Here is a 26320-nt window from a genome sequence, read left to right as displayed (position 1 = left end):
TACGACATCCCAATGCTTCTTGCCAGGTGTAGCCATATAGCGTGCCACAACATCAACTGCAAAGGCAATATCTGGATGAGTGGCTATCATGGCATACATAAGATTGCCCACTGCGGATACATAGGGAATCTTGGCCATCTCGGCCTTCCGCTCTTCTGTCTGCGGACAATCAGCCCGTGATATCTTCACATAAGAAGGCAATGGACAGCCAATAGGCTTTACGTCCTGCATGCGAAAGCGCTCAAGGACTTTATGAATGTACTCCCTCTGTGATAAGTAGAGGAGTTTCTGATGCCTGTCGCATGTAATGCGCATACCAAGTATGTGAGTAGCCTGTCCCAGATCTTTCATCTCAAAGCTCTTCTTGAGCTGAGCCTTAAGAGCATCTAGCTCATCATGAGCTTTCCCTGCTATCAACATATCATCCATATAGAGTACCAAAATCAATAAAGAACCATCACAAGCTTTCTTCGTGTAAGGACACAGATCCATAACACTCTGGTTGTAGCCCTGTGACTATATAAATGCATCAAACTTATGATACCAATCCCTAGGTGCCTGTTTCAAGCCATAAAGACTTTTCTTCAATTTGCACACTAGGTGCTCCCTGCCAAGTTCTGCAAAGCCCTTAGGCTGCTCCATATAAATCTCATCATGCAAGTCCCCATGTAAGAAAGTCGTCTTGACATCCATCTGGTATAAATCCAAGTCAAGCTGAGCAACCAAAGCCAAGACTAAGCGCAGGGTGGCCATCTTAACCACAGGAGAAAAGACCTCATCAAAGTCCACACCATGCTTCTGCTTAAAACCCTTTGGTACCAATCTAGCCGTTTATGCCGGCTTGGGATGTCTAGGGGTACTTTTTAGCTTGTACACCCACTTGCATGGCAAAGCCTTCTGGCCCATAGGCAAGGAAACCAAATCCCAAGTGTCATTCTTATGCAGGGAGCCGTTTATGCCGGCTTGGGATGTCTAGGGGTACTTTTTAGCTTGTACACCCACTTGCATGGCAAAGCCTTCTGGCCCATAGACAAGGAAACCAAATCCCAAGTGTCATTCTTATGCAGGGAGTCTATCTCAGACTGCATAGCCCTCTCCTAGGAGTGACTGTCACCCCTGCGCATAGCCTTATCATAGGTGAAAGGCTCTCCTGCATTTGTAACCAAGACATAATGCATCGAGGGCTGAAATCTATCAGGTGGACGTCTATCTCTAGTAGACCGTCTCACGGCAGGCTCTGCTGCCTGCCCTGTTGCTTGTCCAACACCTTGACCATGAGTATCTGCTGCAGCTGTAGGCTGTCCAACTGGCTGTGCGGGAGCCCTTGACTCCTCCTGAAATATGACCCTAGGGATCTCAACAACTCTCTCAGGCTGCCTATGCATTTTGTCTTCATGGAAGACTATATCATGACTGTGGATGACTTTCCGCGCCTGCGGATCCTAGAGACGGTAACCCATCTCGCCTGCATCCCCATAACCAAGGAAAATGCATTTGACACTCTTGGGATCCAGCTTACTTCTCTTGTCCCTGGGCACATGGAAAAATGCCTCACATCCAAAGACACAGAGATGCGCATAAGAGGGAGGTTTTCCAGTCCATATCTCCTCTGCAACCTGGAAATCCAAACCATTAGAGGGTGATCTGTTTATGACATGCATAGCTGTACTAACTACCTCAGCCCAAAAGCTCTATGGTAGGCTTGCATGACTAAGCATATTGCGTACACGCTCTTGGATGGTTCTATTCATCCGCTCAGCCAAATCATTCTGGGGGGTGTAGGGGGCGGTCAACTGACGCTTAATACCTCTCTCATCACATAATTGCTCAAAAGCACGTGAGACATACTTGCCCCCATTATCTGTCCTTAGGTATTTTAGCCTATACCCAGACTGGTTCTCAACCAATGCAAGCCATCTCTGAAACACATCTAAGACATCGGATTTCAGCTTAATGGGATAAGCCCAAACTTTCCGTGGAAAATCATCTATGAACGTAACAAAATACTTTGCACCAACCATAGACTTACAAGGCATGGGCCCACAGACATCCGAATGTACCAATGCCAAGGGCTCACTCATGCGTGGCCTACCAGACTTCTTATGCATAGACCTAGTCTGCCTACCATAAAGACAATGCTCACATGAATCAAAATATGCATAATCAAGGGGCAGTAAGTACTGCAAACCAGAAAGCATTTTCATTCCCTTCAAAGACATATGGCCCAAATGGATATGCCAAAGAGATACATGTGAGATAGAACCCACAGACAAAACATGATCAAGGGAAGAAGCTGATACAATCAAGGGGTAGAGACTGCCAGTCTTGGCACCTCTCGCAATCACAAGTCTGCCACGAGTGAACTTCCATGCAGAGTCTCCAAAACATACATGATATCCTGTGTCATCAAGCTGTCCAGCTGACATGAGACTACGTGTCAAAGCAGGTACATGATGTACATCCTGCATAACAAAACTATTGCCAGAAAGAATCTACAGCCTAACATCACTAATGCCCACAATATCAAGAGAGCTGTCATCACCCAAGCGCACAGAACCCAAAACAGTACGGTATGAATGAAACCACTCTCGGCAAGGTGTCACATGAAAGGACGCACCTAAGTCCAAGAGCCAACACTGTGCATACATAGAGTGTATCTCTGTCATCTGCGAAGCACTAGAAGAAGCTGCTAGGATATAATCATCATCATTAACATTCTCAGGCTGCATAACACTGATCTCTTCAATTTTAACACTGGACTTTGCAGGTACTATGCTGCAATCAGAAGACTTATCCTGCACTTTGTTTTTTCCCTTATCTTTGCACCTTTCATTGCGCAATTCATGGCATTGTGGCCTAATATGGCCCTTTTTCCCACAATGGTGACAAGTAACATCTGCATTCCTGCCACAGGATTTGCTACGTGACTTTCCACGAGACTTGGACCAAGATTTCTGAGAATCCCGTCCACAGCCACTGCCATGCTTTTCATATCCATCATTCCTGCCTCTAACTGTCATAGCATGCGACACACGAGAGGCATCCAAATTCTTACGGTTAACCTCTTCTTGCAGAAGAGCACTCTCAACATCAGATAATTTCAAGATAGTAGTAGAGGCACATAATGTAGTGCGGAATACATCCCATGACTCATTAAGAGTACCAAGCAAGAAAAGAGGAGTGACATTCTCTGCAAAAGTGATGTCCTACGAAGTCAAGTTCTTGAGTATAGCATGGAACTGGCTCAAGTGAGCAGACATAGTCGCATTCTCCTTCATGCGCAGATCCATAAGCTGCTTCAGCCAATACATCTAACTCGCTGGTCTTTTCTTGTCATAGAGATTTTTGATCTTTTCCCATAACTTCTATGCACTCTGTTCTTCCTCAAAGACATTATAGTAAACCTGTTTTATGAGAGACAATACAATAGTGGACTTGCATAACTCATCAAGCTCAAGCCATTCCTCATCTGGCATAGTTACAGGCGGATGCCCGCTTAACCTCAAAGGTTTGATCTATGATTTCTGCACCAACACCTGCCAAATCTGGCTCTTTCAATAAGAGTAATTCGTACCATCAAGCTTAGTGATGTTGAAAATAGCATGATCAGTGGATAAATTCGCCATAATGCAGGCTGGAAGACTGTAGATAGTTCAAAACTGCTTGCTGTTTACTGTAGAAAATGACAAAAAAATCACCAAAATCGAGAAAAAATGGCGAGGAAAGTGGAACCAAAGCTGCTGCCCACCAAATACTAGTGAAAGTACATCATTTCAGAGTGTTTCAGCATGAAAAATCCATGTCAGTCTATACATATATGCTTGCTGTAATAAATTTCAGATTTCAGTAAAAGAGAGCTAACAGTATCAAAATCGGATCCCAAGGCAATCAGATACTGCCAAGACCAAAGCCGGCATCATGCAGACATAGCATAAGCATATGATAGTCGATAAGCATGAATCCAACACCCAAGTATGTCATACAAACATCTGCTAGTGAGTAGGTACACCCCCCCAGTCAACGGGGCAAAGTGTTCCTACCACTACCAAAACTTGACACAAGTAGGTGTCAGTTCACAAAGATACGGATCCAAAACTGAGACTTAGCTCATAAGCATACATTGAACCAAGACATATGATGTATTATCCCAAAAGGTAAGAAGTCCCAAAGTCTCAAGTGTCTGTAACTGCTCAATGGAATGTAACGGCTCAATGCATAAAAGTACTGCCTGCTCAATATATGATAAGCATTCAAGAATGCTCCCACTAGCACAAAAGTCATATGTACGAGCTCAATAGCTTAAGGCAAGGCAAGACAAAGTGCCAATGACATAAGTCCAAGACAATACATCAATAGTACATCCCGAACATGTAGGCGGTAGAGCATTCGTATGTAGCATCCGTAAGCATGCAAGACATCAAATACATCCCAATCCGAACTCTGACAGGCCAAGTAACATCCAAGACTACTCCAGATAATCCAAAATGCATCCAAGGTGGAGCTTCAATGAGCACTCAAGCTCAACATATGCATAGGATAATCAACCGTGACATGAGCATCAAGCCGTAGGCAACGGTATGCATAAACCCAAGAAGCATCACTGTCAAAGCATATACCAATATCAATAAGTGCGGGCTAAATTAAGCTCAAGCTTCCAAAAGCATCCGGATTCAATGACAAGCTCAAAGTCGTCCCTCGATGATCAATACATCATAGCATAACCCAAGGCATATATCTAGAACCAATAGGCATATGTCAAAGTATGAAAGATTGCTTCAGTCCAAGAGTATTTAGCATGCATTTACTGTTATAAACTATGTATTTCCAGCTCCAAAATCAGGCCAAAATCATAGCATTACATGTAGCTTCAATCCCCCAATCAATCGGGATGCAATAGGCATCAAACCGGTTATGTAGTCATGCCCAAACAAGTATAGGCATGCAAATACATGCTGTCTCAGACCTAAAATTTATTGCAAAAGATTCTATCATCATAATTTGGCAAATCCAACATCACCATCGCATTTGGAACATTCCAAAACCCCAACTTAGACTCTTACCTTGCCTGAATCGGGTTCCGAATGCTCGAGATATGACAAAAAAAGTGATTTTTGGGCCAGATTTTGAAACAGGCGCAAAAAAAACGTGAGCTGGCTGGGGGGGGGGTCTGCTGTCCCACGTGTCAATAATGGGGCCCAAAGGGAGAACAAATGAGGGCCAAAGAAGGCCTACACCAAGCCTCAGCAAACCTTGATAGGCTAGAAGCAAGATCCAGGTGAAGGAAGGTCCAAGAGGTGTGAGCTATGGCTGCCCACAACTTGTTTACAACCTGTGAGACCTGAGAATTGAAGTAAACCCTGAAGAAAATGATCAAATACCTCTGATGTAATGCCCTGAAGGTGCCCAACAATGCCGGGAAGGTGCTTGAGAAGCCGGGGAGTGACGGGAGCTCGAAGGAGTCGGATATGGCTGCTGGGAAGGAGACTCAATGCAAGTAGGGAGTCGATGGGATGCTGAGAATGTCACGAACTAAGCTCAAGAGTTGGAAAGCAAAGCTCTGATACCAGTTGAAAGGGAGCGACGGATCGAAGGTTGGACTCGAGAGCTATAGCGGGAGAGGAAGAGCAAGAAAGGGAGAGACTAGAAATAGGAATTCCAACAGTCACAATGTGTGACCGGGCCTTCCTTTATTCAAACTGTCACTAAAAGAATAAAGAATAAAGTGACACGTGTAGTAATACACGGGCGGCTAGGCAGAGGCGCCTTTACCCCCAACAAAGGACACTTTGCAAGAGTCGTTGTGGAAATATTTGCTTTCGGATATAACACTATTAGAAAACACACAAAGGCTATTATAGACATACTTTGTTTCAAAAGAATGTTAGTGAAACATAGCCTTGCAACTCCATCAGGAGACTGTTTTTGTAGGACCATCACAAAGTTTGAAATTTCAATATCACTGCTGAATATGTGTGGTGCAATAGATGGGTCCCACATTCGACTTCATCAACTTCATGATGAATATGAATCCCCTTCACATTATATTTGTAGAAATGATTTTTCAAGAGTCTTGTTTGAAGGCGTAGTTGATGCCAAAAAAACATTTTGGAGTGCCATATGCAATGTACCTAGAGACATGCGTGACTCAACACATTTCAAGGAGTTTGCCTTATACAATAAGCTAGTTAGGGAGGAGGTATTGCAAGAGATGGAAGTTTAGGGCAAGAATGTTTGACCTTACATAGTTGCAAAGTCAGCCTATAAGGCTGAATCATTTGTATTGAAAGCATTCAAAGCGAAAGGAGAGTTGTATGCAAGTAAGAAAATAGTTTTTGATTGACATGTAAGCAAGGAAAGGGTTATTGTAGAAAATGTATTTGGTATATTGAAAAACATGTAGTCTATTCTTAGGGAAGTCATAACTAACTCCTCCTTAACAAAAAATATTCCCATGGCATGTTGCATAATTTTGTAACAAAGCATGGAGAGGTAGAACCATTTGATTGTATAGACCCACATCCAATGATAGGGAGACAATGCATGGACATAGAGATTAAAGGGACCTTAGAACTCGATTGCGAGAAGCATTATTTAGGGACTTTTGTAATAGATCCTCTACAGTAGTGAACGATGAGGTTATGGAGGAAAGTGAAGATGATGATGAAGAGGAGGTCAATGATGATAGCGACGAAGATGGAGTGGATGAAGAGTGAAATATGCTACGTTAATTAGATCCTCTATAGTAGTGAAGAATGAGGTTATGGAGGAAAGTGAAGATGATGGCGAAAAGGAGGTCAATGGTGATAGCGAGGAAGATGGAGTGGATGAAGAGTGAAATATACTATGTTAATTGAGACAAGTTTTTTTGTAATGTAGATGCACAATAACTTAGCATTTGCAACTTCCATTGAGATTCGTATTTAAAGAAAAAAGAGTTGGTTGCTTGTGTGGTTTGCATATATTTACTTTTTTCTTTTTATTTCTTGATCGTGTGTGTGGTCCTCTATCGTCCATGTGACCTATTTATCATATGTGCTTGCATGTCTGCTTGTATGTGTATATGAGCATTTGCTTGTTTTGTGCATTAGTTAGCATACTTGTCTAGATAGGCAAGGCCTTATTTGATAGACGTTGACGTTGTGTGGAGATCGAGGTTTGAATATTAGTTAGCATACTTGTACTCTAGATAGGCAATGCCTTATTTGATAGACCGTGTGGAGGTGGAGGTTTGAATCCCCAAAGGTTACAAAATATGTGTTAGTTTGCCTGACTGATCTGGAGATTAATATGTGCCCGTAATTATAACAGGGTCCGGTCTCCGACTCCGGTGGTATCTGGATAGACACGTGCCCTGTTTCAGTTCCGGCTCCTACTGTCCTACATGAGGATTGTGGGTGTGCGCCGTGCGGCGTATGCCCAACAAAACCTTATCGGATTTACGTGCCCGTAAATCAGATAGCATTTTTGGTATAATTTTCCTTCAGACACGTGCGCATAAATCCGATCGGCGATTAATGTCTGATAGGTAGCGGCCTATCGGTTGTTGACCGGAGAGCCTCATGTGCCCGGGGTGTCTGTACGCAGCCTTCAAGCAGGCAGGAATATCCCGCATTGTGCAGAATTACACATTCATCTCCCTGCTTCCACATTTGATCATTGACCTGGATAATGAGCTCTCAGAGTAGTACGTACGCTACAGTAAGAAGAAAGGTACATATGGTTAGTGGGCAGACTGTGCTTTGATGGGGTAGTCAGCGTCGAGCGGGTTACTGCTCCAAAATCACAGAGCTTCAAAATCACAGGGCTTGTCTATTCCTGCTCCAGACACGATGGCCTCAAACATGATGGGTCTCAATTCGCAGTCTATGGCTTCTCTCGACGAGAGAGAGGAGCTGGTCTCCATCGAGGACTTTATTTTAACCTTGCAGAGATGCGAGCAGAAGAAGAGTTTGGCTTATGCCAAGTATATTCACGCCTACGTCTCCAGTCACGGCCTTGATAGACAGCTGGCAGACCATTTGGTTCCTGTATTCACAGAATGTGGGGACTTGGACAATGCACATCAGGTTCTTAGGAGGTCAAATCATCAGGCGTCGCAATCCTGGACAGCTCTCATCCAAGCTTACAGTAACTTGGGGGATTCACTCTCTTCTTTAACGTTGTTTCAGGAAATGGCAGGGCATCTTATAGAACCTATCCAACACACATTCATTGCATCACTCAAAGCTTCTGCCAAACTGAAAAGTGTAGAAAATGGTCAACAGATACACCATGAAATCACCAAGAGAGGACTTGAAAAGGTTGTTTATATTGGCAATAGTTTGGTGGATATGTATGCTAAATGTGGCTCACTTGCTGAAGCACATCAAGTGCTGGTTCAGTTGCCTGTACGGGATGTGGTCACATGGACTGCTTTAGCAACAGGGTATGCAGAACAACAAAATGGTGAGGAAGTCTTGAAGTGTTTAGAAAAGATGCAGCTAGATGGTATCTCTCCCAATTATGTCACATTTATATGCAGCTTGAAAGCTTGTGGCATCATTAGAGCTATAAACAGGGGCCAAGAAATACATGCTGACATTGTCAAACAGGGACTTGAGGGACAACTTTTTGTTTGCAGTACCATAGTTGACATGTATGCAAAATCTGGATTGCTAGATGAAGCACGGCATGTATTTGACAACCTGCCAGTTAGAGACACTGTTTCATGGAATGTGTTGATTGCAGGATATGCTGAGCATGGCCTGAGCAAGGAGACACTGGCTTGTGTGAAAGAAATGCAACAGGATGGTGTGCCCTTTGATGATGTGACGTTTCTGTCAAGTTTAAAAGCTTGCTGCACTGCAAATGCCATAGACTGGGGTGAGTGGTTATACACTGAAATCGCTAAAGAGGGTTATGAAGTGGACCCTCTTATTGGGACTAGTTTATTGTGTATGTATGCTAGATGTGGTCTGCTGGCAGAAGCACAAGAAGCATTTGAGGGGCTGCAAGTTAAGGATGTGATATCCTGGACAGCACTGATTTCAGGTTATGCTGAACATGGGTATGCTGAGGAAGCACTCAACTGTCTGACACAGATGCAACTGGAGGGTTTCTCTCCAGATGCTGTCACATTATTGTGCAGCCTAAAAGCTTGTGGCACCTTAGGATCCATTGACAGGGGAAGAGAAATGCATGCTGAGATTGCTTATCATGGATTTGAAAGGGAAATTGACTGTAGTATCTTGGCTGATGTCTTCACTGACTATGGAACACATATTTTTGAACAAATTAGTCCTGGTGAGGCCAGTCAAATAGTGTTGGTGACTGCTCTTATTGATATGTATGGTAAATGTGGAAGCATGTTGGATGCACAATGGGTCTTTGATTCAAATTCTTCAAAGTTTTCAGAGACATGGACTGCCTTGTTAACAGGTTATGCCCGTCATGGACAAACGGTTAATGTTTTTTCTTTGCTCGAAAGAATGAGGGAGGAAGGTATCCATCCACGAGCTGTTACCTTTCTAAGTGTTCTCAGTGCATGCAGTCATGCTGGCCTGGTCAATGATGGGCAGAGATATTTTGAAGCTATGAGCAAAGAATACGGTGTTAGTCCATCGATTAAGCATCAGAACTGTATGGTTGATCTGCTTGCTCGGGCAGGCCAGCTTGATGGAGTCATGGCACTGTTGGAGAAGCTGCCTCTAGAACCTGATCTTATAACCTGGAGTGCTGTATTGGGTGCATGTTCCAAGTGGGATGATGTCAAATTTGGTAGACAAGCCTTCAACAATGTGAAGCTTTTCGATGAGAAACATGGTGCATTGAACACATTGATGGGCAATATCTATGCAGGTGCTTGTGTAAGGGACAATGCATGTTGAGTAAGAGAACATGGAAATAGTTTTCTAATTTTATCGCAAATCTACATTGAATCTGGAAAGAATGCTGAATACAATGATGGATTGATCAGTCCTTGCATGCAGCCCAAAGCATCAATGAGGGCACCGGATCAGGCTGGAAAATGATGACAGCACTGGAGATGGAGTGTGCAACCAGCAGCCCTTGCTAGGTACGGAGACAAACACTACAGTCTAGTGTGTGCCAACCTGCAAAAGAGAGAATGATCTGCCCCAGCCAGCCCATGGCTATAAATAGCCAGAAATGGCCAAATCTGGCTGATTACACAAAATCCATTAAATGTGGCCCGCTGTCTGACTAAAATGTTGACTGACAGCTGTACATGCCACAAAAAATGCTGATGTGGCAGCAATAGGGTAGATCGCCACTTGGGAATGCTGGTCGCAGCCTACAGGGGTTGCATCGGATAAGAGGTTCCTCGCAAAGCCAAGAAATGCATGCTAAAACTTGACTTGAAGAAGAAATGCAAAGAAATGAATGCTCGAAATAGAGTTGCCTCCTCCATCAAACTACATGGCAGAGCTCCTAATGTCCCTATTTGACTCAGACTGAGGCTCATAGACAGGAGATGACAATGCATGACAAACATAACGGCTAATACCCCTCGCTCAGATCTTGGATGTGGTTGAAGGTTGAAGAAGATGCAGATTCGAGGGTGACCGGAAGAGAGCCAATGCTGATAAAGTTTGTCGATGTAGACCATCGATGATGAAGCTCCTCACAAACTTGGGAATCCCCTTCTGAAACACTAGAGGCTAGGAAGTTCATAGTTGCATCACCAATACTGTCCCCCTTTGAAAGGGATGGTAGGTACAAGGGAATCAATAGAGGAGATGATGGGGGATGGGATGGAACATATGAAATAGATGGTGGACAATGGGGAATGGGTGTAGCAAGAGACAATTGCCATGGAGGATGCCGTATAAGAGAAGGGAAAGGAAGCTTGTAAAGCCCTCTTGCTTGCCAATGTGTTGCTAAAATAGCTATTGTAGAAGAATCCCCAACAAAAATAGCTTGCTTGATGAAGACAACCTAAGTACCGAGTTGTGTAAGGCCATGAACAAGAGGAGTGGAAAGCCCAAGTTTGGAACATATAGGACTTTTAGAATGAATCTTGAGGAACAGGTTGACAATAATGGCAAAGTGCCAACACCACTAATAGGCATTAAACAAATGTCACCAATAGTAATAATACCTTCAATGAACAAAGATCCTGTATTAAATCTACTTATGGAGTCATATGACTTGAAGCACCGCTATCAATAACGGCAAAGCAAAAGATTATGATGACGATGGCAAAGGGGTGAAGTTCTAAGTGTTTAGTGGTATACAAGATAGATTGAAAGCTTTGACCTTTATTTAGCACTTTGATGACACCTGTCTGGGAGGGAACTTAACCCAATCATTCAAGATAAAAAACACACCCACTTTCTTGAAGGGAAATGCATTGTAGTGATGGCTATCATTCTTGATGCAAGGTAGAGGACTGTCACATGGGTTGTTTGCTTCATCTTGGTTGATGATTACCTTTGAAGTAGATGTGATGGTTGCTTTGGATGCATTGCAATGTAAGAATCATAAGTAGTACAAGAAGAAGCTTTGGGAGACATTTTTGCTCATCACTTCTTAGTGTGTTGTCTCCCTTTCAAAGCAGATAGAGAAGTATTGTTTTGGATTGCCCGAGGAGATTTGTAATTTTTGTATCAAGACATGATACCTAGCACATCATAATTGATAGAGATTGCATATATAGTCGATGCATTGCTACATGGAAAGTCTACAGGTGTCAAGAATTATGACGAGAAGCTGGCTAATAAGTCTTCTTAAGGTAAAAAAGAGGAATATGTTTGAAAATAGTATTGAAAGGAGACAAAAATAACAAGGAAAGTCTTGGAAAAATATTACCTAATACAAGGATTTGATATATGTAAATAATTTTTTTGTATGTGGACGAGGGGTACATGGCCAAGGACTCTATCCCAATAGGTAGCAAGTTGATAATGCTTAAAATAAGGGTGATACAAGAGGGGGAAAAGCCTAAAACCCTGGCTGGTTTGGTCCACGATGTGCTTAGTGATAAGTCCAATGATGATGCAATAGAACTTTATAGAGCATAAGGAAAGATAATAGATTAATTTGCATTGATTTTCTTTGGTTTTGGTGCATGAGTGAATTTTATCTCCATAGATATGACTGCCCATCTAGGCATCATGGAGGATAAGATGGGGCCAATGGGAGAGATTGGTATGACATGCAAGGGCATGTAGAGCTCTTCACACCCATCATTGGAAAGTGAAACCAACCTCCCTCCTTGGAGAGGGTGGTAATAACCTGATTTAACAATAATTACAAGAAGCAAATAAATCACATAAATTGAAATGTACACTTTACCACTTTAATGTTGGACAATGGACAACATGTTGGTCTCAAAACTCGTGTCTCTTGTGGTATTTCTTTATCGTCAATTGCAAATGGATGGAGTACAAATGAGATTCTCTAATCTCCTCTGCTAATCCAAGTGCTCTTGCTACCATAAATGACTAGCGAGCCGTTAAACTAGTTTGCTCTTTGGTTTGCTTAGGGATCGACTTTCACTCTACTTCTTGTGAGATAAATTTAGCCCCAAGTTTGATATTGGCTAATTGGCCTTTTGAATCTCCCTAAAAATTTTCAGTTTCATTTATTTGAATGTGAGTCCTAGGCCCTTAATTTTGAGCATGTATTAGGGTTTACGGTAGATATTAACCAAAGTCTCCACCTTTGATGGCTTGGATGGATGGATTTTGTTGAGATAACTTGAGAGATGAATGGAGGATGAGAGAGAATGCTAAATAGAAAGACAATTCAAACTTTCATTTGGAGAAAATGAAAAAAATTAGTTGTTGCGATATCTAGATAGTGATAAAGTTTCTCCATTGATAGAACACCTCGAATATGATGTTTCCTAGTTGTGAGAGTCCTCAGACTAATCATCACCTACTCTTATAGTCTCTTTTGGGCATGTCATCGACTTCTCGAGGGTCTCTTACTAAAATGGCTTGTCACAACAACAATGATGGCTTTCTCTCTCTCAGCTTGCACAAGGCTGGAATGACCTCTCTCTCTCTCTCTCTCTCTCTCTCTCTCTGTGCCTCAAAAACGTTTTTTTCACTTGCATGGGTAAGTTTTGCCAAGTGGCAACCTTCTAATTTTATTTTCTAGCATTATTGAGAATATTAAATTAAACATTTATTTATTAATTTTAAAAATTAGTTTAATAGTTATTTTAGAATCCAAAAAATTTCACTAGTCAATTTATCTCCCACATATCCTTGAGTAGTTGTTGACCTTTAGATCAATGTTAATTAATTAATTAATTAATACCCAGTCTCTAATATAACCATTGATATTAGTAGCTAATAAATTAGTGTAGGACCAAATCTGATATCGTGTATCACCTAGTACCTATTAGCTAATACTTGTCAAGTATAACTTATTACAACTTTTGCCTTTGACAACAAGTAATCGATATATCAGGGTTCTAGGTTCCACATGATGAAATAATTAACTTGCACCTCACAAATGCAAGTCACCTTTGTATATTACACTACAATGTGCCAAAGCAAAACATATTGTAATAGAATTTTTCAAAAGGTATCCTAGTGTAAACAAAATTGGCCAGTGCTGCTTAACCATGCTAATGCTAGATACTTATTGAAGATTTCTAGCTAGCATAAATATTGTCAAGATTGTGGGAGAGAAGGAAGGAGTCTCACTTGTAGCTTTCTTGCTTGCACAATGGGGGAAGACACACAAGGGTGGAGGCTGAAAACAGTTTTCCTCTTCTTAGTTGTGTAAGTAAAAAAGAACTCTCATACAAAGAAATAGAAGAACCCTATATATGGGTCTTAAACCAAACTCAAATAACTAAGGTGGCATACTAACTGAGCCACGAACTAGAGTAGATAAGGATAGCTATCATGTAGCTATTATTCATGGGCGGTATACCAACCGCATCTGCAACTAACACGTCGGTGACATAAATGCACAACGGTCACCCTGGCATATCACGAGTGGAGCTCGATATCTCAACACTCCCCCTCGAGCTCAATCCCAATTCCTGCACACCAAGCAGGTCTCTGAACTTGCACAGCTTCTCTGCGCCCAATGCCTTCGTGAATATGTCAGCTACCTGATCCTCTGTGCTGACATAAACTAGATCAATAAGACCTAGTAAAACCCTCTCTCGCACATAGTGATAATGCACCTCAATGTGCTTTGTTCTAGCATGATAGACTGGGTTATTTGCCAAGTGTATACTACTCATGTTGTCACAATAAATGACAACTGGCCCATCTGTAGACTGATGCATATCATAAAGTAGCTTATGCAACCAAGCTACCTCACATGCAGCCATTGCTGCACCCCTGTACTCAGCCTCTGTGCTTGACAAGGCAACTGTAGGCTGTTTCTTGCTGCTCCAAGTGACTGCAGCACTCCCAAAAGAGAACACATATCCACTGGTAGATCGTCTATCAGAAATACTATCAGCCCAATCAGCATCAGTGTATCCATGCAACTGTATCTGAACCCCAGTCTCATAAAATAGTCCATACTGCAATGTGGACTTCACATACCTGAGTATGCGTCTAGCCGCATCCAAATGTGGTTTCCTTGGAGCCTGCATAAACTGACTTACCAATCCAACAGCATAGCTCAAATCTGGCCTGGTAATAGTCATATAAATCAAACTTCCTACTATGCGTCTGTACATAGTAGGGTCTTTTAGAAGCTCACCTGCATCTGTGCTCAGCTTCACATTCTGCTCCAAAGGAACTGAAATAGGCTTACAGCCTGTCATCCCATATTTGGACAGCATGTCCAATCCATACTGCCTCTGCAAGAGCTGTATCCCACTTGGTGATCTAATCACCTCAATGCCCAAGAAATAACGCAGCTCTCCCAAATCCTTTATCTCAAACTTCTGCTTCAATAGCATTTTCACATGAAGGATATCTTCATCATTGTCACCTGTCATAATCAAATCATCAACATAAATGACAAGTAGCATAATACCTTTCTCTGTTTTCCTCACATAAAGTGAGAAATCTGCCTTGGAAATCTGAAAGCCAATAGTGACAAGATACTGTCCTATCTTGTCAGACCATGCTCTAGGTGCTTGCTTCAAGCCATACAAGGCTTTCTTCAACCTGCAAACAAACTCAGGATGAACAGCATGCACATAACCTGGTGGCTGCTCCATATATACCTCTTCTTGCAAATCACCATGCAAGAAGGCATTCTTTACATCCATCTGATGTAAAGACCATCCCTTTGATGCAGCCATAGCAATGACTGCTCTTACGGTTGCCATCCTTGCAATCGGACTGAATGTTTCTTCATAGTCAATGCCATATGTTTGTGCATACCCCTTGACTACTAATCTTGCATTGTATCTGTTCACAGAACCATCTGCATTGTGCTTCACCTTATAAACCCACTTACAGCCAATTGCATTTTTACCTTTAGGCAAAGGTACCAATTCCCATGTAGCATTTGCTTCCAAGGCATCCATTTCTTCATCCATGGCTTTCTCCCATTTTTCTTTTCCCATGGCTTCCTCAAAAGAAGTGGGTTCTGGTTCCTGTATCACTTTAACCATATATGCATAGTGAATGGCTGTAAATCCATCATATTTCAGCCTATCCACAGGATACCTAGCTCTCGTAGACCTGCGCAAAGTAGGTTCACTCCCATGTGCTCTCAAAACATCCCTGGTCTTCCTTACTCCAGGTATAACAATAGAAGGAATACCCAACTCATCATCAATGCTCTGTTCTGAGCCACTGGATTCTCCATCCACATAAGAGTGACCTGCATTCACATCAAACATGGGCTGATCAACCTTCTCTTTTCCTTTTCGTGATACCTGCATACCACTATCTGGATTACTTTGAGAAGATTCTCCTGATCTCAATCTGCCTGTCCATGGCGAAGAATGTGAACCACTGCTAGAGGACGCTCCAGGTCCACTAATATTTTGTGATTGCTGCTGTGAATTCTGTGCAGCATTACCATTTTGTGCATCTACATCATCAATCACATTTACTGGTTTATACCAGCTACTCATCTCATCAAAAACAACATCTCTGCTCACTGTAAACTTACGAGTAGAAGGGTTATAGCATCTATAGCCTTTTTGCTGCAGAGAGTAACCAATAAAGATGCACTTCTCAGCTTTTGGATCCAACTTGGATCTCAACTCATCTGGCACATGTACATAGGCAATGCAACCAAATATTTTCAAATGAGAAATATCTGGTTTCCTACCAGTATACCTCTCCTCTGGAGTCATCCCATGTATTGCTGCAGTGGGAGTCCTGTTCATTATATAGACTGCTGTAGCAACTGCTTCAGCCCAATAAAAATCTGGCAAGTCTTTTTCATTGAGCATGGCACGAGATACCTCTCCAATATGCATATTTTTCCTTTCTGCAATTCCATTTTGTTGTGGGGTGTAACTGCATGAATATTGCTGCTTTATGCCATGCTCTTGCAAGAACTTTGCAAACTCATTTGAGAGGTACTCTCCCCCTCCATCTGACCTTAGGCATTTTATTTGCAGACCTGTTTCTTTTTCAGCCATAGCTTTAAGGGTTTTGAAATGCCCAAAAACTTCACTTTTCTTTTTCATAAAATACACCCAAACTTTTCTGCTATAGTCATCAATAAAAGTGACAAAATAATGACAGCCTCCAAGAGATGCAGCTTTAGTAGTCCACACATCAGAGTGGATTAATTCCAATGGCTTCTCACTCTCTTGAACATGTCTAGGAAATGGTTTCCTTGCCTGTTTTCCAAACTGACAGGCTTCACATACCTTATGCATTTCTGCAACCTTGAATTTAGGTAATCCTGCAACAATGTTTTGGGCCTGCATTGATTTAAGTTGCTGTACATTAACATGACCAATGCGTTTATGCCAGATATCAATATCTGCAACTACACCGGTCCCATGTGCAAACATTGCTGCACTCAATTCATACATGTCTGCATCCAACGTAAACATTCTGCCCTTCTTCTTTCCTTTTGCTATCAAGTGACCTTTATTTTTCATATCCTCAACAAAGCATCCATAAGGATTAAATCTGACCTGCAAGCCCTGCTCAACCATTTGACCGACAGAAACCAGATTCTTGGTGATATTCGGGACATGAAATACATCGAACAGGTATTTCTTTTTCCCATCCTGTATAGACAATGGAATTTTTCCAATCTGCACAATAGGATGTGCAGTATCATCACCAGTCTCCACAAATCCTGGTTTTTCCATTTTTCTTGCATTCTCCATCCATTCTGCATGACCTGTCATGTGGTTTGATGCACCTGAGTCAACATACCATACATCATTGCTTTCTTCTGCACTTGTTACAGAATTGTTCATGTGCTGCACCATGAACAAATGCTCATTTCTGTCATCACCCTGTCTGCTAAAAGATGCATAATTCCCTTGTTGCAGTTTTCCATTCATGATGTCATTCTGCTTTTTATAGCAGTCTTTAGCCATATGACCCATTTTACCACAGTAATAGCATTCAACATTACTGTTTGCATTTTGGCCTCTTTGCCATCCACCACGACCTCTTTGGCTCCCCCTGCCTCTAGAGTTACCACGTCCTCCTCCATAGGACTGGTTTTCTTGAGTTTGCTGCATATTCTGATTTCTACCACGGCCTCCAAATCGGCCTCCTCTACCTCTGCCTCTACCTCTTCCAGCATTTGAGTAGAAGACAGCTTCTTTTGAAGTTCCTCCTGAAGAAGATGCACCACCATTTCTCTGTTCCTCAGAAATTAGAAGAGCAATCAACTCCTCAAAATCAGGAAATCTTTCACGAACTGAAATGGATGTCCGAAACTGTGCATAATCCTTTCCTAGACCATTCAAGGTCACAGAAACTAAATCATCATCTTCCACTGGTGACCCAATGGAAGCAAGTGCATCTGCAATCTTCTTCACCTTCATGTGGTAGTCGTTGATGCTCATATTTTCTCTTTGCACATTGTGCAACTCTTGCTTGAGCTGCATTTTCCTGGCTTGCGTATTTGTGCTATACATTTTTGACAAAGTATCCCATGCCTCCTTTGGCGTACTTGCATCCTGAATATGCACAATCATAGAGTTTGAAATGCTGATAGACAGCCAATACATAACTTTCCTGGCTCTCTCATGCCATGCTTTAAATGCCTGCATTTGCTGTTGATTGGGAACATCAGGAAGAACTGGTTCTTCTTCATTTCCTGCAACAAATTCCCAATATCCTTTTCCCATAAGGAAATTCGTCATTCTAAACTTCCATACTTGGAAGTTGTTCTTGTCAAGCTTTTCAGTGACAATCTGTGAAAGAGAATCAAACGCCATTACAGAACACTGCGAAAAATTCTGTCACTGCAAAAACTCAGCTTCACCCTCACAAGGGCAAATCTGCAAAACTGGCGAAAGTGGTATTTGACCACACAGTCACTTCCTAGTGACGATTTTGCATCAACAGGCAACAGGGATGATTCTGTAACTCCCAATGTCTCTGCGCACAAGCATGCGATGCGATTTCTACAGTAACTTTTCATTGACCTGTAGAACAGTGGTTGCACAGCATAAAACAGGGCTTTTTTCCTGAGTGCGTGCAGAAACCTTCCGCCTCCAAAACAGGCCCCGAAATGGCCTCAAATAAAAAAAACAAGGTCGCCAAGGGCTAAAGCCCTTTCCCGCAGCATATACTGCTCTCTTGCTTCACCGCGAAGGGCGTCTCAACCTGAGACAATGCACTCTTGCAATTTCCGGCTGTGCTACCTGCAGAGATCTGCTCCCAAAACAGAAAATAAAAGCAACACTGCTCCTCTTACCAGAACACCGCGAGCTTGGCTTGCTTTCTTGAGCTCCTTACCACGAACAAGGCTCTGATACCATGTCAAGATTGTGGGAGAGAAGGAAGGAGTCTCACTTGTAGCTTTCTTGCTTGCACAATGGGGGAAGACACACAAGGGTGGAGGCTGAAAATAGTTTTCCTCTTCTTAGTTGTGTAAGCCAAAAAGAACTCTCACACAAAGAAATAGAAGAACCCTATATATGGGTCTTAAACCAAACTCAAATAACTAAGGTGGCATACTAACTGAGCCACGAACTAGAGTAGATAAGGATAGCTATCATGTAGCTATTATTCATGGGCGGTATACCAACCGCATTTGCAACTAACACGTCGGTGACATAAATGCACAACGGTCACCCTGGCATATCACGAGTGGAGCTCGATATCTCAACAAATATAACATACGACTTATAAAGAATAAAAAACTGTTACAAAAAATTCATAGAATGCATTTTCCATTAGTATATCTTAGCCGTTCTAGCCAAACAACTATAGCAAAGCATAAAATGAGCATATACCATGACTGAACTAATAACGACATTCATAAGGCATGCTACTATCCACAAAATGAGTCAAATATCACTGAGAATTGATGATCATTCATTGAAAACTAGCAATTGGTAATCAATCTTTGATAACTGTACATTAATGCAAACTAATGCAAATGTATAGTTTTAGAGTTGTAGGTGAAAAACTACTAATACATTGAATAATGACCTCATGGTAGACAATCTATTAGCATAGTACGTTAGATGCATGTTGAATACATTTGAGATCCACTATACATAAGAGGTGTCCATCACTGGAGGAGAGGAAGTAGCTACCTTCCCCTTCAACATCAAGCAATGCTCTGGACCATGCTCTATTGAACCTAACGAAGCCTGATCCAACGTTGGCTCTAACCAAAAAGCCTTGAGGTAAAGCTGCAACAATTGAGGACGGTCTACCAAGTTGTTATCTTTTATCCACTTAGCATCCATTGGTGAATATTTCTAAAACTTTACTAAATATCTTGTAAAAACTTTACCTTTGATCTTTCTCTCTATATGTCCCAAAATCTGCGCGAGTATCAAAATCTTATCTAGCTCCTCGACCTTTGGTTGTGATGCCAGGAGGCATATTCTACGGTGGATTTCGTGAGCTTTTGCAGTGGATTCTGTAAAATTTTATTTATTGCTGGGGCTCATACACAAGGTGGATTCCTTGTGTGAAAAGTTGATGGGGACGCCTGTCCTTTTTGGGCATCTTGTTAATTTAATGTGCAAGTGGGTGATTCCATAGCGGGTGATTCCACAAAATACATATTTAAATTAATAGAGATTTATGAGTTTAGAGTGCACACTCGTAATAAATTAAGGTTAGGATTGAGTTCTAACCAATGTATTTATTTTGTAGCTGAAGACTGCCGAGTATTCACTTTTTTCAGTTTAATTTTATTATTTTCTAACAATTGTGAATGCTTCAGTTGATGTGTAGAGCAGGCAGTGGTGGCATTGGAAGCACTGGAGGATAGCGTGTATTCAAATTATTATCATTTTTTATGGGCGCACATCTTAGGTATGGCTCCAATATTTATTTTGACGCACTTATTTATTGAAGCGCTTGACATTTATTTATTATTTTTGTATGCGCATGGGCGCATGATTTAAATATTTGTATTGGACATTGTATTTGGGTATCGCCCGACTCCTTGGGCGCCCAATAGCTTTAATTCTTTAGTGAGACAAAAGCAAACACAAAAGCTAAAGCGTACTAATTGTAAATTGGGCTATTTTTTGAGCTTGGAGATAAATAATATATCAAATACATGCTTTGTGGAGCGCTCACACAAAGCATGGGGGAAAATTGTACCCAATTAGTCTCTTGCTTCATGTCGTGCAAGCTTTCTTCCTTGTTCTTTGTGCAAAAGTAGAGCTCTTTTGTTTTTAAGGACCTTCAAGCGTTCATCATGCGCGTATACAACATCCGATCTATGCACCAGTGGTATTAGAGCGAAGCTGAGCTTGAGAGCTTCCAATCGCTTACCATCTCGCGTGAAGGCGGAGCTCCTAGAATAATCGAGCTCTACAGTCAGTCTCGTGGTAATCCGTCAATACCAGCGTGTTCCTGGCAGTCGAGAACCCCCTGCTACACACTCAAATCACGAAGGATCGGCTTCTGCACCAGGCGGAGGACCATGCGGGAAGCTTCTTCAACAAGACGCTTTTTTCTCTACTCTCAGATAAGGAATTCATCATTAAGCTTGGATTAGAAGCTTATTAAGCTTTAGAAAAAGCTTTTATAAAGCTTAAAGCCCCCAATTTTTCTGTTGATGGCGGCAGTATGTACTGCACGTCACCGAAACTGCCAACGACGTCCTTTTGTCCTCACGAAATTACAAAATTTCTATAAGCTTTATAATTCTAAAGCTTTAAAATTCAAAGCTTTCTAAAGCCTCAAGTTTCAATTCCAACTCTTTTCCATAGCGGCAGTTCCTATCCGGCTAAACACGAACCTATCTTCAACTCTCTCTGGAAGCCCCTATTCACACCTGTGGACTGACAGAACCAGATTCCAGTGAATAGTTTGCAATAGGCAGTATACATGCAAGATTATTTTCGTGGAAGACGACCGTGATATCAAATTCCACATCCGCAAAGGAGAAATACTACAAAAAGCCATTTAAAAAAAAAGCCTTGTAAACCCGACTTTGAGCTATGCTCATCCCACTAACAAGATTTCGAGTGTGTGAGGTCTTTTGGAAATTTGCAGGATGTCCGATCAAACCATGGAAGATTTTATGGCTGAAGGTGACCTACCCGAATCAACGATAGAGCAAAAACTGGATTTGATTATGATGCAGCTTTAAGAGGAACAAAGAGCACGTCAAACCTTGCAAGCTCAATTGGCCAATCTGCAACAATCTACCGCCGACCAAGATGGATCGCAATGTGAAGATCTTATACGATGTATGATCGATGCAACACTTTGTAATATGCCGTGCTTTCCCCTGTGCCTCCCCCCCCCCTTTAATGAAAAAAAATTATTAACTTTAAGGTAAATTTTTTTACCCCTCTCTCTCTCCCCCAGACAGGACGTCGGGGAGAGAGAGAGAGGGAGTGAAGTGGATGTTAGGGGGGCATGTAGCCCCCAGGTGGGAGGGGTGGTGGCCATGCCATCCTCCTCCTCCCCCTCCTATAAAGGGAGTCCCCCCCCTCCCTGGGTACACACAGCGCCCCTTCCCTGCTTCGTCACCTTCTCCCTCCGTTACAGCAACAAGGACCCCCTCCAGCTCGCGGCGGCCAGCTGCGCCCCCCCCTGTGCTTTCGTTAGTACGTCCCCCTCTCCTCGTTTGTCAGGTGGCTAGTAGCGCCCCTCCTTGGGGCTTTCGATTGAAACCTCTCCCCCTCCTCGTCGCGAGGCAGCTGCATCCCCCCCATATGAACAGAAGGAGAGAAGGAGAGGGGGAGAGAGAGAGAAGAGAGAAGAAGAAGAGGTAGAAGGTGTTGGGGGTAAAGGCGCCTCCGCCATGCCGCCCCGTGTATTACTACACTGACAGTACCCGCCACTGCACACTGCAGGTGGCGAGCGCCCGTCACGTCACTTTATTCTTTATTCTTTTAGTGACAGTTTGAATAAAGGAAGGCCCGGTCACACATTGTGACTGTTGGAGTTCTCATTTCTTGTCTCTCTCTTTCTTGCTCTTGCTCTCCCGCCATAGCTCGCATGCAAGCTTCGATCCTTCTCACCTTTCAACTGGTATCAGAGCTTGGCATTCTCTTGCTCGAGCTCAACTCGGTGCTTCCCGACCTTCGCATCGACTCGCTTCATGCATTGGGTCTCCATCCTGGCAGCCATATCCAATCTCCCTGAGCTCCCGCCATAGCTCGCGTGCAAGCTTCGATCCTTCTCACCTTTCAACTGGCCCATGTGGAGCAGTAGCAAGTTCAGCACCAACAGGGCAGATTGCATCATTTTTTTCCAGGCTGTGAGCACTCATCTACTTCAGCTCCACACTTGGCCATTGCTTCTTGCTCTCTACCTTGATCAAGAGGGCTATAGACTTCATGTTTGATGTCATTCAAGCTTTGGGCATTGGTCTTGATCATTCGGGGATGATCTCTTTAGATTTGGAACTGTCATAAACTGTCATAACAGGCTGAAAACAGGGCAGCACCATTGGCATTAGCATTTGTTGCTTATACTTCATTCCGGTTGTGCTATTTGATGCCCGTATGCGGTCTACATGATGCCTAGTGCCTTGGGAATGTATGCACATGATTATGCCATGATTTTGGCCTGAAATATTGGCTGATTTGGGACTGTTATTTATTGTTATACAGTGTTGGAAACATGGCAGCCACACTTGGCATTGGCATTTGATGCTTATACTCTACTCCGGTTGCCTTATTTGATGCCCGTATGCGGTCTACTTCCTACCCGGATGTATTGGGGATGTATGCATTTGGTTTGACCATGATTTTGGCTTGAATTCGGGGCTGAAATCTAGTGTTTAGAACAGTAAATACATGCTGGAATAACAGTGAGCTGAAGGTACTTTACATGCTTTGGCACTTACCTACCGATACCGGATGTATGCTTTGAGCTTTGGCATGATGTCTCTGACATTTGGGGACGACTTGGAGCATATGTATGAGATTATGGGATGCTTTTGAGCTTCACATTAGCTCCGTCTTCACTGGCATTTGGACCGACTTGGCATGCTCGTGGACCACCTATGCCTCATGTCTCTGCTTGACAGTTAGGCTTTTGCATTAACATGCTTTGGTTCGTGACATATGCTATTTGGTTCGTATATGCCATACCGACATTTGGAGCTTGGATTTGGATGTATTTGAGCATTCCCCGCTTACTTGATCACTGATCTTGGTTGCTATTTGGATGTCATTGAGTTGACCGAGAGCTTATTTGGGCTTATGTATTGCTTCATGGTTAATACGACCGGTGCTTCATGTATGTCATGCTCTCTTGGATGCGCTTGATGCATTGACAGGGTCACTTATCACTGGTGCTTTCTCTTGGGTTGTTTGAGCTTCTGAGCTCGCTTTGTACGCCTTTTGTGCCAGTGTGAGCATTTTACATGCTTGCTTGACCTTTGACAGTTGCATGCTATTGGAGCACTTACATGTATTTGGAGCAGTTTATGTCTTGAGCAGCTACATACGCATTGAGACATTGGGATCATACTCCGATCTTTATGGATATGCATTGATGTACTCTTGGTTCACATGATGCTTATGAGCCGAGTCTCATATTTGGATCTTTCTCTTTGAGCAGACACCTATTTGTGTTAGGTTTTGGCAGTTACAGGAACACTTTGCCTAGAGTGTCTGGGGGTGTGCCTTTCACTGGCAGATGTTATTTTGACATGCTTCGGTGTTGAGCTCATGTTCTTTTCACTGTCATTGGCCTTTCTTATGTCCGTTTCATGCCGGCTTTGGACCTAGCATTGTTTGCTTGACATTGGATCCTATTTTGGGACAGTTTGCTCTCTAGACTGCAAACCTGCAATTTATTACAGCAAGCAGTTATTGGTGGACTGAGGTGTACTTTTCATGCTGAAATATCCTGATTTGGTGTACCGCACCTAGTACTAAGTGGGCAGCAACTTTTGGCACACTTTGCTCGCCCTTTGGACCCCGTTTTGGTCATTTCTGGGCAGTTTCTGCAGTAAAACAGCAAGCAGTTTTGGACTGTTTGGGCATTTCCAGCCTGCATAATGGCGTCATCTTCGCATGATAGTGTCATCTTTAACATTACAAAGTTGGATGGTACCAACTACTCTTACTGGAAGAGTCAAATATGGCAGGTTTTGGTGCAGAAATCTCAGATTAAGCCACTTTGGTTGAGTGGGGAGCAACCTGAAACTATGGACAATGACGACCGGCTTGAACTTGACGAGCTATGCAAGTCCACGATTGTATTGTCTCTCACTGAACAGGTACATTATAATGTATTTGAGGAAGCACAGAGTGCATGGGATCTATGGAATAAGATCAAGAATCTTTATGATAAGAAAAGTTCGGCAAGTCAGATGTACTGGTTGAAGTAGCTTATGGATCTGCGCATGAAGGATAATGCGACTATGTCTGCTCACTTGAGCCAGTTCCATGCTATACTGAAGAACCTGACTTCGTAGGATATCACCTTTGGAGAGGAAGTAACTCCTCTTTTCTTGCTTGGGACTCTGAATGAGTCATGGGATGTATTCCGCACTGCTCTTTGTGCCTCTAGTGCTACTCTAAAATTGGCAGATGTTGAGAGTGCTCTTCTTCAGGAAGAGGTGAATCGCAAAAACTTGGATGCCTCTCGTGGTAGTCATGCTTTGACAGTTAGAGGCAGGAATGACAGGTATGACCGTGGTAATGGCCGAGGCCGTGACTCGCAGAAGGGTCGGTCTAAATCTCGTGGCAAGTCGCGTAGTAAGTCGCGTGGGCGCAATGCAAATGTCACTTGTCATCATTGTGGGAAAAAGGGCCATATTAGATCATAGTGTCATGAGTTGCGCAATGAGAAGCGCAAGGATAAGGGGAAAGATAAAGTGCATGAGAAGTCCTCTGTTCGCAGCATAGTACCTGCGAAGTCCAACGTCAAGATTGAGGAAATTAATGTCATGCAGACTGAGGAGTCCGATGGTGGTGATGAGTTTATACTTGCAGCTAGTTCTTCTGATGCTTCACACTTGACTGAGACATCTAGTATGTATGCACAGTGCTGGTTATTGGATTCAGGTGCGTCCTTCCATGTGATGCCTTACCGTGAGTGGTTTCACTCTTACCGTACTGTATCTGGATCAGTCAGACTTGGAGATGACAGGTCTCTTGATATTGTGGGCTGTGGAGATATTCAATTGCAGTTTTGCACTGGCAGTTCCTTTTTGCTCAGGGATGTACGTCATGTACATGCGCTTACGCGCAGTCTTATGTTTGCAGGACAGTTGGATGATGCAGGGTTTCATGTCTGTTTTGGGGATTCGGCCTGGAAGATTACCAAAGGCAGACTTGTGCTTGCTAGGGCATGCCCGTTTGGGGCATATATCTTTGAAAGGAATGAAAATGTTATCTAGTTTGCAGTATCTTCCGCCTTTGGACTATGCACGTTTTGACTCGTGTGATCATTGTCTTTATGGTAAGCAGAATAGGTCTACGCATAAGAAATCGGGTAGGCCACGCATGAGTGAGCCCTTGGCATTGGTGTATTCCAATGTTTGTGGGCCTATGCCTTGCATATCTATGGGTGGCGCGAAGTACTTCGTTACCTTCATTGATGATTTTTCCAGGAAAGTGTGGGCTTATCCCATAAAGCAAAAGTCCGATGTCTTGGTAGTCTTTCAGCGTTGGCTTGCTCTTGTTGAGAACCACACTGGGTATAGGCTGAAATGCCTTAGGACTGACAATGGGGGAGAATATGTCTCGCGTGCTTTTGAGCAGTTTTGTGATGACAGGGGTATTAAGCGTCAGTTGACTGTCCCTTACACCCCACCCCAGAATGGTTTGGCTGAGCGCATGAACAGG

At 42.8% G+C, this 26320-nt stretch overlaps 1 protein-coding gene across 1 annotated transcript; it reads left to right on the top strand.

The window, feature by feature from the left end:
• Positions 1-7288: 7288 nt before the first annotated feature.
• Positions 7289-11617, top strand: LOC148031695 (pentatricopeptide repeat-containing protein DOT4, chloroplastic-like). The gene has a single exon (XM_087685269.1). It carries the CDS (start codon positions 7830-7832, stop codon positions 9864-9866), a length of 2037 nt encoding a protein of 678 aa, XP_087541395.1. The 5' UTR covers positions 7289-7829; the 3' UTR covers positions 9867-11617.
• The last annotated feature ends 14703 nt before the right edge of the window (positions 11618-26320 follow it).

The sequence above is a fragment of the Lygodium microphyllum genome, chromosome 9, assembly GCF_053477565.2.
Source record: "Lygodium microphyllum isolate KBCC chromosome 9, Lygodium_microphyllum_v1.1.10, whole genome shotgun sequence".
NCBI classification, from domain to species: Eukaryota; Viridiplantae; Streptophyta; class Polypodiopsida; order Schizaeales; family Lygodiaceae; genus Lygodium; species Lygodium microphyllum.
Note: the sequence above shows the minus strand (reverse complement) of the source record. Positions and strands in the feature narration are given on the sequence as shown.